The sequence below is a fragment of the Electrona antarctica genome (genome assembly GCF_951216825.1).
Source record: "Electrona antarctica genome assembly, chromosome: 21".
NCBI lineage: Eukaryota > Metazoa > Chordata > Actinopteri > Myctophiformes > Myctophidae > Electrona > Electrona antarctica.
The window spans coordinates 31,110,313-31,122,894 of NC_136802.1; the positions used below are offsets into that span (position 1 = coordinate 31,110,313).

The 12,582-nt window shown below is 42.1% G+C and overlaps 1 protein-coding gene across 1 annotated transcript; it reads left to right on the top strand.

The window, feature by feature from the left end:
• Nucleotides 1-2,208: 2,208 nt before the first annotated feature.
• Nucleotides 2,209-9,386, top strand: LOC306914146 (uncharacterized protein). The gene is made up of 7 exons (XM_079491079.1): nucleotides 2,209-2,366; nucleotides 3,257-3,466; nucleotides 3,637-3,723; nucleotides 5,338-5,532; nucleotides 6,066-6,199; nucleotides 6,519-6,616; nucleotides 8,019-9,386. The coding sequence occupies exons 1-7, from the start codon at nucleotides 2,249-2,251 to the stop codon at nucleotides 8,161-8,163; spliced, it is 987 nt and encodes a 328-aa protein (XP_079347205.1). The 5' UTR covers nucleotides 2,209-2,248; the 3' UTR covers nucleotides 8,164-9,386.
• The last annotated feature ends 3,196 nt before the right edge of the window (nucleotides 9,387-12,582 follow it).

The following is a 12,582-nucleotide window of genomic DNA, read 5'->3' on the forward strand; positions in this document are numbered from 1 at the left end:
ACTAGAGAGGTGGGGGGAGGACCAAGGAGGTTACCGTAATTTATATAGTTATATGGTACTGTGCACATATAATGTGTCATTTCAGAAGAAATAGAGAGGTGGGGGGAGGACCAAGGAGGTTACCGTAATTTATATAGTTATATGGTACTGTGCACATATAATGTGTCATTTCAGAAGAAATAGAGAAGTGGGGGGAGGACCAAGGAGGTTACCGTAATTTATATAGTTATATGGTACTGTGCACATATAATGTGTCATTTCAGAAGAAATGGAGAGGTGGGGGGAGGACCAAGGAGGTTACCGTAATTTTATATAGCATCAAAATCAGTTTAACCGCTTTTAACTCATCAGCTATTTCAAAATAGCCTGGACCACTTTCCAGCGGGCGCCCCAAATCGGCTATTTTTGTCCTACACAAAGTAGGATTCCTATTGACAATGAATGGATGGTGTACGATGGTAAGAGCGCCCCTCACTTCCCACAGGTGTGATTTTTTATTTATTTTTTAAATAATCACAATCACAAAGTAACTAGTAACTAAAGTCTTCAAATAATTGTAGTGGAGTAAAACTAAAAGTAGCAAAAGTACAGTATTTGAGTAAATGTACTTAGTTACTTTCCACCACGCATACTAACCCCCTATTATGGAGTATATATACTGTAGTGCAGAAGACCTCAAATGTTGTCATGTCAAGGATCCCCAAATTGAATAGAATAGAATACTTTAGTGCATTGTGGTCAGTGTTGTTTTTGTCAGCAAATTTTTATTTTAGTTTTAGTCTCAGTCTTTCGAATAGTTTTAAATTAGTTTTAGTCACATTTTAGTCACCTGGAATGTCTTAATGTTAGTCTAATTTTAGTCGGGATACATCACTGAGGATACGTCCCAGGTGCATCCATGCGATGTATTTTTGTTTTAGTTATTCTATTTATAGTGACTCATAGGAATAGACTACGTGACAAGCAGGAATAGTCGGGTGACCACCGGAGAGACTGGTGGCAGCCGGAATGTAGACGGCACCCGGGAGCAGTATGGGTTGGCGCCCTAGCCTATGTCTTCCGTGAGGAAGAAGCCCAACAAACCCATGGTGAGGCCTTTAGGAGGGCCATTCAAGCCTCAAGCGGAGCCTGCGTCACCACCAAGGGCAAGGTGGAGCCTGTGGAACCATTGCGGCTCGAGAATCCACCATTCCTGAATAAAGTGCCTGGTGCTGGGAGTCTGGTGCAACGCACAGGGGCTGGGCCTGGTGAGAGCAGGTGTGGACCTGGTGAGACGTAGGAGGGGCCCGGACAGGAGTCAACCCACAGAGCCTAGTCCTTCCATGCGCCAGAATGGTACCTCCCAGTCCCGGCAGAGTAGTTCAGGAGGAATGGTTTGTGTGGCCCTGGTTTTTCGGATGGGACTGATCGAGGGTAGCTACTGGGACGTAAGTCGGGACTTGGTCACCCCGGCTGGGTCACCTGAGTGAGGGGTATGATGTTGGGAGACCCGAAACCCCGATGACCTTGGGATACATCACTGAGGATACGTCCCAGGTGCATCCATGCGATGTATTTTTGTTTTTAGTCGACTAAATGTCAGGTGGTTTTAGTTGACTAAATCTACAGTTGATTTAGTCGACTAAAATGTATTTTGTCGGGCCTTGATGCCGTCGTAATGGCTGTTTTTACACTTGCTGAAAATAGCCGATCTACAAGCTCAACGCATCGCGTTGTGAGCTTGTAGATCTGCTATTTTCAGCATGCAACCAAGTGTAAAATGACTTATAATGGATCTCCACTAGTCCCTTCCTGACATTAGTCTAGTTTTTATTTCTTGACGAAATTGTCGATTTCCATTTAGTTTTCGTCAGTGGAAATAGGTAGTCGCCGAAAAAAAATTGTCTTAGTTTTAGTCGACGAAAACAACACTGATTGTGGTCCATTATAATACATACAAACACTCTAGACTAGAGTCTGTAGGCCTACCCTGCTTATTTGCCGTGGTGTTGTGTGTTTTGTATGTGGTCGGTAATTGTTGCAACACAGGGCGGGGGGGAGGAAATGGAAACAAGAAATACAGTAAGCAACTGAAATAATATGTTGTCATTGTTAAGTTAAAAATTAGTAAACAAAAACATAAAAGAGGAAGAGAAGCACAGACTTTATAAAGGATGGAGCACTCTTCTTTCAGTGTGGTGTTGTTGTTAGAGGTGAACCAAGAAGAAGAATTTGTGAGAAGAATTTACATTAAGACATTAAGGTAGAAATGGACGTAAATTACATTAGACATTATGACAGCCTTGAGCTCCAACAGATGGACGATGACACCTATGCAACTATTGAGCCCAAGGAGGAGGAAGACCCACTGAAGATACGGCAGTCTGGTGAGAGATGTTCATTACTAACATTACAAATCACAACATAACATACATGCATACATTTTACATCTTTAAATGAGTGGTTCAAATATTTTCACTGTTTCACAGTAGAAGTCCTGTATTCAAAATTTACTCAAGTAAAAATGCAAAGGAATCGGCATCACTAAAAGTAAAAGTACTTGTATTGCTGCATGTCCCATTTCACAAGTTCAAAAGTCTATTTTCAAGTGGCCGAAATGTATATAGGGTTGAAGTGTTGTATGTATGTTTTCTAATCTAAATTACAATCTCCAAAGTAACTATAGTAACTACAGATTTCAAATAATTGTAGTGGAGTAAAAGTAAAAATGTTGGCCCCGAAATGTAGTGGTGAGTAGAAGTAAAAGTACTTTCCACCACTGCCAGGTTCTATGTTCCCCACTTACTGTAGGGTTAGGTATGAAAACTAAGCTACGATGACTAAGGCCCAATACCACACCAATGATAAGTCATTTTATGTTTGGTTGCGCCCGGTGGTGTTGCCGCTCTGAAAATAGCAGATCTACACGCTCACAACGCATTGTGCTTCGACGAGTTTTGAGCTTGTAGATCGGCTATTTTCAGCATGCAACCAAGCGTAGAATCAGGCATTATGCTATCAATGTCCGCCAAAATACATTTTTGTCAACAAAATCAACTTTAGATGTAGTCGACAAAAATCTTATGGTGTTTAGTCCACTAAAACTAAACTAATTAAAATTTCAGATGACTAAAACTAAATGACATTTTATTCAAACGACTAAAACTAAATTAAAATTTGCTGTCAAAATCAACACTGGTTCTCACTCTTATTTAATTTTTTGATTGGCGCACAGAATGTGAGCTGTCATATGTGATACGTTTGTGTCTACGTTTAGGAAAATCAATGGCTGTGGCTGAGCATTCCGACACCATTAAGTTCCAGGAGGAAGATGATTATGTGATTATGAATGAGACCGGGACTACAGTAGAGATGGACGTAGAGGGGGACTACGAACGCCTTGATATCCAAAACATAGATGACGCAACCTATGAAGATCTTCGGACCAAGAAGGAGAAAGAGCCACAGAATAAGATACCGCAGTGTGGTACGTTTGGTGTTGATGTTTACAAAAACAAAGATCTTTTTAAACAAGATATTCAAAGATTTGAATTTATCTTGTGTGTGTGTGTGTGTGTGTGTGTGTGTGTGTGTGTGTGTGTGTGTGTGTGTGTGTGTGTGTGTGTGTGTGTGTGTGTGTGTGTGTGTGTGCTCCAGATATGGCTAACAAGCGGGTTGGAGTGGTTATTGGATTGTTTTGTGCTGTTCTAAGTCTTCTCATCATCGTCGTCCCACTCTATCTCTGTAAGTCAACTTTCATAACAATGGTTATTCATAGTTTATTTTTTACTGTCTAACGTACACATTGCCTATAGTGGTTAGAGCATAGGTATATGCCTTTCATGCAGAAGGTTGTGGGTTTGAACCCTGCCTGGGCTCGACGTCAGCGAGGGCACGCGGTCGCAACGGGTTCCATTACTCCAAATCTAACAGATCTAAGCCGAGTCTCCTGAGGAGGCGCTGTCTGAAGTCTGTCCAGGGGCCTGTTTCACGAAACTTGGATTAGGGATTAAACCACATACCCTGGTTTAATATATCCTGCATCAACGATTAACTGGTTTCATGAAAACTGGTTAATCTTGCCAGATTAATTTAGCCAGTTAACATGGATATGTTGAGGCTTGATTCGGTTTCATGAAAGCAATGCCACATTAGTTACCATGGAAACTAATGCTGTGCACTTAGCCTGCTCTGGAACCGGCTAACAGACAGGCTTAACCTAATCCTTTACTGTTCATTAAGCAGTCAATCTGATCACAAACCAATAGTTTATTTCGTTACTTTACACGTTACTTTAAAATACAGTTGTGTTTGCATAATCAGGGGTGACATTAATGATTTTTTTCCACACTTATTCAATTATTATGGGTTTATGTTACCTTATTTGTATTAGTTTGCATTAAAACAGATGCTAAATGATATACTAAATGATATACTATAGCTGTTGTAAATATGATTAATTATTATCATTATTTTGTTGTTTTGTTGTTGTTGTTATTTAACAAATACATGACCCATTTCTCACTGAAAATGTGTCAACTACAAAAAATATGTTAGCATTTAAGTTTAAAGCGATAAGGTTTGTGATGCACCGTATACGCATGCGGCTGTCATGTTGAATTAGATTCAGAACAGATACAAGTAGCAGTCTTAAATACTGTCTGGCGTCTGCATAATGACAATCGGCTGTGTGAGTGTAAATGGGGCTCACTGATGTAATCACACACTGTTTTCGTTTGGTGGGAATTTGGCTTTTGGGTAGGCCTACTTTAAACATTTAAGTTTTGTGTCATCTATTGCTAATCATCTGCTGTGTGACCACTGAGTGACCACTGACCACACTGACAACTTTACTCATGAGATATGGTTACCAAACAGTGGGTCGGGACCCACTTGTGGGTCGTGGAAACATTTTTTTATGGGTCCATTTATTTGTTGTTTCTAACATTTTGTTTAAAAAAACAAAAAAAACATTCGCAAAAAAGCAAAACATCTTCATGAATTAAAAACTAATTAAAAGTTGTTTTGTAATTTCATGAAGAAATACAATTAAAATAAATCAAAGAAAGTCCATCAATTAGAAAACAGTAAAAGTACTAGTGAAAATAGCCAATCTACAAGCTCACAACAAATGCAAAGCGACACGTTGTGAGCTTGTAGATCTGCTATTTTCACTAGTTTGGGTCCCGGGGAGACCCTACAGGGACTCATTTGTGTCACGGGCTAAAAAGTTTGGGAACCACTGAGTAGCCTACTACATAATGCTAGCAATCTATTTGCTCCAGTAGAGGTACATTGTTTTAAATAGTCAATCTCCCATTTTCGAAACAATAGTTTGTTTTCATTGTTTCCACACAGATCAGTCAAACATGGCGGAGAGAGGACAACTGGTGACCCGTTACAACCAATTGCAGGCCAGAACCAACAACCTGACTGCAGAGAGAGACCAATTGCAGAGCGGTTTTAACCAGTTACAGACCAGTTTTAACCAGTTACAGACCAGGCATAAGAACCTGACTGAAGAACGAGATGACTTGAAGATGAGGCTCTGTGGTCAGTGAGACGTCACTGTTTTTCGTCATTGTTATAATAATTGTGTTTTTCATCATTCAAAACAGCTTGACTGCAGGAATAATCGTGATTCAGATCTCCCTGCCTATAGTTTTCACTAACGTTTAAAGAGCCACTGTGCCGATATGATCGTTGCTTTTCATGAAAATCCGCTTTAAAATGGTGTAATCGTCGTAGTGTTGAAAAATGGCGATCACAACAACAGAGCGGAGGAGGAACGCTCCCGCTGCGCGACACCGCCGCCATTGTAATGCATTGGGCTTCAATTTCCCAGAACCCTTTGCATGACAGTGTGACGGATGTTTTTTTGTTGTCATCAAAACGCGTCACGTCTATGACTTATCCCACTCTGTCCGATAGAAACCCTGTAAGTCTTAAAACGTATTAAAAACGCGTAACTCGTTATTGGGAGGGAAGCTGTTCTACAGTCAATTAAGTTGTGTAACTCGTGTTAGGGAGGGAAAGTGAATCAAATGAAAGAACAGCATTGGCTAACATTGTCATTTTGTTGTTAGAATCGCCTGGATGGCAGAAGTTTGACAGCGGTTGTTATTACATCTCTCGCGGGACAAGACCCTGGGAGAAGAGCAGACAGTGGTGTAGAGACAGACAATCTGACCTCATCGTCATAAACAGCCAAGAAAAACAGGTATGGTGTGTGTGTGTGTGTGTGTGTGTGTGTGTGTGTGTGTGTGTGTGTGTGTGTGTGTGTGTGTGTGTGTGTGTGTGTGTGTGTGTGTGTGTGTGTGCACGCGTGTGTGCATGTGTGTGCATGTTGTAATGTAACCTAGCTATACCTATTCCACGTTCAAATTCATCACAAGTTTACAGGTGTGAAAGGGTAGAAAGAAAGAAAGAAAGAAAGAATATAATAAGGGGAAACAGCTTCAGTACACTACAGTGTTTCTTTGAGGAGACACATGCAACTACTGTACAGTGTACATATAACCATCAGCTTTTCTGTACAGGACTTTGTGGAACGCGTCAACAAGACAGTGTGGCTGGGTTTGACCGACAGAGAAGGGTCGTTTAAGTGGGTGGATGGAACGCCACTGACCACACCAACGTAAGACATATGATCATCTTTGTTTTACCTCCATTCTTCTAAATGGTATTAAATGTTATTGTCCACTTGTATACGCCGAGGCACGTTCTTACTGCGTTCAACCAAACCCTTGTGCTTTGCGGTTAAAGGAGATTTCCGGACCAGCACTTTTCTTACCATATGATGTTATTATATCCGACAACCAGTGGTGGAGGTGAAAGAAGAATAAATCCATCCACAATCAGCGGAGCTCAGAGCATGCATGCTGGGTCTTATAGGGCAGATTCACACTATGGTCCCGGGTGCGCATTTGGGACCACTTGGCAGATGTTGTGGTAGTGTGAATGCTGCGTACCGTTCCCGGGACCGGATCACCCAACCGTTCCCGGGACTTCATTGGGACCGATGTGAAGTGTACTCGGATACGGATCACTTCAATGTGAAAGCATTGAATAGGTCTATGAATGAAGTAGTACTCGGATGCGGAAGAAACAAGGCCAATGTGAATCATGGCCAGTGGGGCCATAGGCTCGTTCGCCTTTTTACAGAAGCCCGTTTGGGACAAACCACTGTGCAGTGCATTTGGTCATTCTGAAAGACACATGTCGGAACTGCAGTGTGCTCGATGGCATTATGTAATTTTTCACAGATCAGATTCAGCGGAAACGGAATACTCCTTTAAGACGAGCTCCATGGGCCATCTTAATTGCAACAACGAAGGGCAGATTTCACACAAACACAAAACAAAACAAAGTTTGATTCAAACTGTTCCCGAATAGGATGGCCTGGTCCCTGCTGGCCATGTTCACATTGGCCTTGACCCTCCGCACCCGAGTAGTACACTTCATTCAACTGTATTCAATGATTTCACATTGCAGTGATCCGTATCCGAGTAGACTTTAATCGGGCCCGAGAGTACATCCATGCGGTCCCGGGAACGGTTGGGTGGTGCATTCACACTACTACAACATCTGCCAACTGGTCCCGAGTGCGCAGCCATAGCGTGAATCTGCCCTTAAGTATTTCCTTTGCATTGTGATTGAGCAACACCACGCCTCATGTTAAGATCAATCAGCCCATGCACAGCTTTGTACCAGGTACTGGCGGCATTGGGAGCCTAAAGTATAAATGAATATAGGGGGGGATTCACACTATGGTCCCGGATGCGCACTCGGCACCACTTGGCAGATGTTTGGCCAGCGAGGATCAAGCAACCTGCATATTCGGGAACAGTTCGAATCAATCGGACTCAGTGTGAATCCCCCTAAATGTCCCTACTTCACCAGGTACTGCCGGCGTAGGGAAGCCTAGTATACTCGGAATGAATCAAATGTCACTACTTCACCATGCATGTACTGGCGGCGTTGGGAGGGTTAGGAGCCTAGTCTAAATTTATTAAATGTCCCTGTATATACTTCACCAGGTACTGGCGGATTTGGGAGCCCAATAAAAATGGACTCTGTGTCCAGTTCTATGACGGAGCTCTGCCTGACTATCCAGAGAGAGGATGGGACGACAAGCCGTGCTCTGACAACTTCCAGTGGATCTGTGAAAAGGTTCTGAACTGAAACCATCATTTTCACAAAGCGTGGCGTGTTCGTGTGCCGTCCGGTTACATACATAACGGCTGCGTTTGCACATGCGGTGGTAGTTTGTGTGTTTGCTTATTTTTTAATCTTTTCCCATAGTGGACCGGACCAGAGCTCTGGGGCGAGATCTACAGTAGGGATCACTTTTATGTCTGTAAAAGCTGTAAACACAAGATATGACATAGGATATAAGCTTGCAGCAAGTTTGTTTTTGCTCCTGATCAACCGGAATAAACCGGAGTTCAGCAATAGCATGCATGGTACTCAAGTAATATGAGTTGATCTGTTCAGGGGATAAATAGACTTAACCAGACTCCGCCAGATGGGGGCAGTATTGGTTCACAACACAGCCTCCATCACGTTGCAGCGTTCAGAGTATGGGTTTTTATGCTGTTCAGACTATGGGTTTTATGGGTAATTCTCCCATTGGCAGCAGCGGTCCTCAAACTTTTTTGGCTGTGTTACCTAGCTCCTGACCTAGCTCACGCACCCCCAACGCTCAGTCTCGTTCTATTTGGCCGAAAATGATACATTTGGCAAATAATCACAGAATGACACTGCATTGAGAATTTGAGAGACATGCAGCTGCTGTATACTCCCACAGCTCCAGACTTCCCAAAACAAACTGGTCAGGCTACTACTCGGCCTCAATCCCCGAACCCACCTCACCCCTGCCCACTTTGATAGGCTGGAATGGCTTAGGGTTGACGACAGAGTAGGCTACAGCATCTTGCAATGGGTCTGGTCCACAAGATTCGATACACCACCAACGATACCCATGTACCTGTCTAAATACTTCCTTAATGTCAACACCCACAACACCAGAGGGAGTTCAACAAACCATGTGCAACCCAGATTCGGCACAAACAAGGGACTAAATTAATTTCGCTCCTATGCCACAAAATGTGGAACGCCCTACCAACAGTCAATAAGACATGCAAATCCCTTGACTCCTTCAAAACCGCCCTCAAAGGGCACCTACGGACGTCTGCAATTCGAAACTGGCCCCCGTAAAATCTGAATCCCCCACCCACCCCTTTTTCCCCTCACTGTATATGTTTATTTTCCCTTTTTACCTCTCCTATGATGATTTCCTGTTTTGACTATATAGTTGTGTATATTCGTACGTCTCTAATTGTTTTGATGAATTGAAAATGGTGGGCCCTATTGTAAACAAGTGTAATGCTTTATGGTGTCGTCCACTCACAGTTAACAGTTGAGTTGTACTTGAAATGTACTGTAATTCTGCAAACTGTTAATAAATCAATCAATCAATCAAAAAGCTGCTCTATACATCTCCTTAGATACAGTACACCAGATTTTGCTATTTGTGTTAAATAACATAATAAGTTTAACATAATAAAATTCCCCTTTTCATGTCACGCACCCCCTAGAGGGCGTTCGCGCACCACAAGGAGTGCACACGCGACAGTTTGGGAACCCCTGGCTCAGAGGCAGCCTAGAGGCAGCCAATCATGAAACAGTGTTCACTATGGTCGTTAGTAAATGTAGATCATCTCTGCAAGCTGATAAAAAGTACCAATTACATTGCTTTGACAGGGCCAGGTGAGGGGAGGATGTGTGTGCTCAAGTTAGTAAGTTATTAACTTGAGCAAATTAACTTGAGCGCTCAAGTATGTAACTTGAGCACTCAAGTTAACTATAACTTGAGCTAGTTTTTTGTGATGAATTATGCTAATTACTCAATTTCTGATGAAACAGTGACTCGTATCACTCGGCATGGATTCAGCACATAATCATATTGAAACAACATTTAAGTATTTTTCCTCAAGAATGCCTACAGGGCCAAGTTTTATTTTATTATTATTATTATTTGGGGACCTGTCTTTTATTGTGCATATTGTTGATGTGTGGGTAAGGCGTGCTTCAATGACCATGAACAATGTTCTTTCTCTCCCATTTTCCAGATTCATGTCCTTTTCCTATGCACTATTTGTTTATTTTCTGAGATCAGTGGGCCTCATGCGCCAATAAGTTCCTAACTTTTCCTCTTACATTTCTTCCTAAGTGAATTCCTAAGAGAAGTCCAGTCAGATTCATGAAACGTTCTTAAGTAGGCAGAATTGTTCGTAAGCATGTTCTTATGATGATGAATCCAAATCCTCGTAACTTGAAGGGGTGTGCAAGTTCGTTCAAGTTATCATAGGTAGACGCCCCATATATCCTAATTAGCATCCTAATTACCATAGGGAACCACCCCACCAATCCCATATAAGGCATTGGGAATTCACTTTCCTACCTGTGTTCACCCAGGTGGGTGTGGTTTTGCATGACTCCATGGCCTTGCCTGCAGTCACACCTGTGTGTGATTGCAGCACACAGAAATCACAGGACCTCACACATAGAAATAAAGTTGAGTGAAGTCAAGAATACCTAAACTAAAGTCTAAAGTTGGTGGAACACCAAACTCCAAACATTAAAAATCAATAATACTGTGGAGGTACTGAACTGAACAGAAATTTTCATATTTTCAATAATTTTAATATTCCTGAATGTATTTTATTATTTATCTCACAATAGTCAACTTGGGGGGGGGGGGGGGGTGATGGCGGGTGGGGTGGGGGTTATGTGGTGGGTATGGTGCATTTGTTTGGGTTGGGTTGTAAACTCTAAACCAGTGGTTCTCAAACATTTTCATGTCAAGGACCCCCAAATTGACATGCATTCTGCAGACCCCCATATGAAAATATTTTCTGCTAGGGAAATGCTTTGAAGATTTATCAAAATGTTTCGAAAATAGCCGATCTACAAGCTCAAAATGGGCAGTAATTGGACGCGTTTGTGAGCTTGTAGATTGACTATTTTCAGTATAAAATGGGATTAAAGTGGTAAAATGTTCCATATTTTGCTGTGGACTGCCTGGAACTTCCTCAAGGACCCCTTGAGGTCCTCAGACCAAACTTTGAGCATCATGCAGATGGCGCTGTTTTTCCTTTATCTTTTCAGATTGCACTTAAGAACGAAAAAGGCACCCTAAGAGTGCTCTACAGTGTGCGTAGATTCTGTTCTTACCTACGAACAAATCACAGCTAAGAAAAGATTGAGGGATCCCAAAACCGTCTTAAAAATGTCCTAAGTGGGTCTTTCTTTCCATGCTCCGGCTATATATCAAGTTTGTACTGGGTAAACATTTTTGTGTAAAAACCCAAGTTTCTGCAGGGCTAATGGACCTGTAAGGGTGTCGGGGATAAATTAATGATGGGGATTTCAGAGTACACAAAAAGAAAAAAACCTGAATAGATGTGAAGCTGAAAATGTATTTCCTTGAACCTGAGATAATCCAACTATAACAATTGCAACACTTTATAACAACATAAGTTTGTGTGACTGAGGCCAGGCAAGTTTATTTGTATAATAGTCTGTCAAATCAGACGACAACTATTCACAATAAGTCCAACTACACATCTACAGGCTTGTAGAGCTACTATTTTCAAATAGCCGACCAGTGGTTCCCAAACTTTTTAGCCTGTGACCAAAAAGAGAATTTTCACTAGTGTTTGGTGCTCGACACCAAAAACAAATGTCGCAGACAAAAAATAATAATAATAATGTTCCTATCACAAACATTTGGCGACCCTCCTGCAGTACGTCTGAAGACCCCGTTTTGAGTCTTCAAACTCTGGACTAAACGGAATGGGCTATATGCACACAGAATAACTCTTCCTACTTCCGGGCTGCTTCCCTACTTCCTTCACAGGTGTTGCTGATGATACTACCGTAATTAAGGCTCTGTTCCGTTGAGTGTACAGTGGTTCTCAAAGTTCTTAATTTTAAGCACCCACATGACTATGAGAGTGTACAAATGGACCCTTACGGGTTCATTTGGTCCCATTTGTACACTCTCAGAGTACAGGGCCATTTGGAACCCACTCAAGGACACTTTGAGACACACTGGTGTAGCAGTGTTTCCAATGAGCCAACACGCACAGACTCTGTTTGACCAGAATGGAACAGAGCCTTTAGCATCAGCGGTAACGCCTGTCCTGTGAAGGAAGTATAGGGAAGGGGCCCCAAGTTCTTTCCAAACTGGCGTTTGTGCATAGAGCCCATTGCGGACATTGCACAGAGAGCTGAAAGGAAAGGTGGCGCAATATTTACCATGAGGTAAAGTACACTCTGTGATCTTGGCCACAAGTGATGAGCACACAGCTTGTAGTGGTCAGTCTTCATTGGCACAGATAGTTATATGGTACTGTGCACATATATTGTGTCATTTCAGAAGAACTAGAGAGGTGGGGGGAGGACCAAGGAGGTTACCGTAATTTATATAGTTATATGGTACTGTGCACATATAATGTGTAATTTCAGAAGAAATAGAGAGGTGGGGGGAGGACCAAGGAGGTTACCGTAATTTATATAGTTATATGGTACTGTGCA

What these genes read in the sequence shown, in the direction of transcription:
- LOC306914146 (XM_079491079.1), top strand. Translation starts at nt 2,249, where the DNA reads ATGGACGTAAATTACATTAGACATTATGACAGCCTTGAGCTCCAACAG. An exon ending in CTTGAAGATGAGGCTCTGTG is followed by an intron (nt 5,533 to 6,065) that starts GTCAGTGAGACG and finishes TTTTGTTGTTAG; the next exon opens with AATCGCCTGGATGGCAGAAG. An exon ending in TAAACAGCCAAGAAAAACAG is followed by an intron (nt 6,200 to 6,518) that starts GTATGGTGTGTG and finishes TTTTCTGTACAG; the next exon opens with GACTTTGTGGAACGCGTCAA.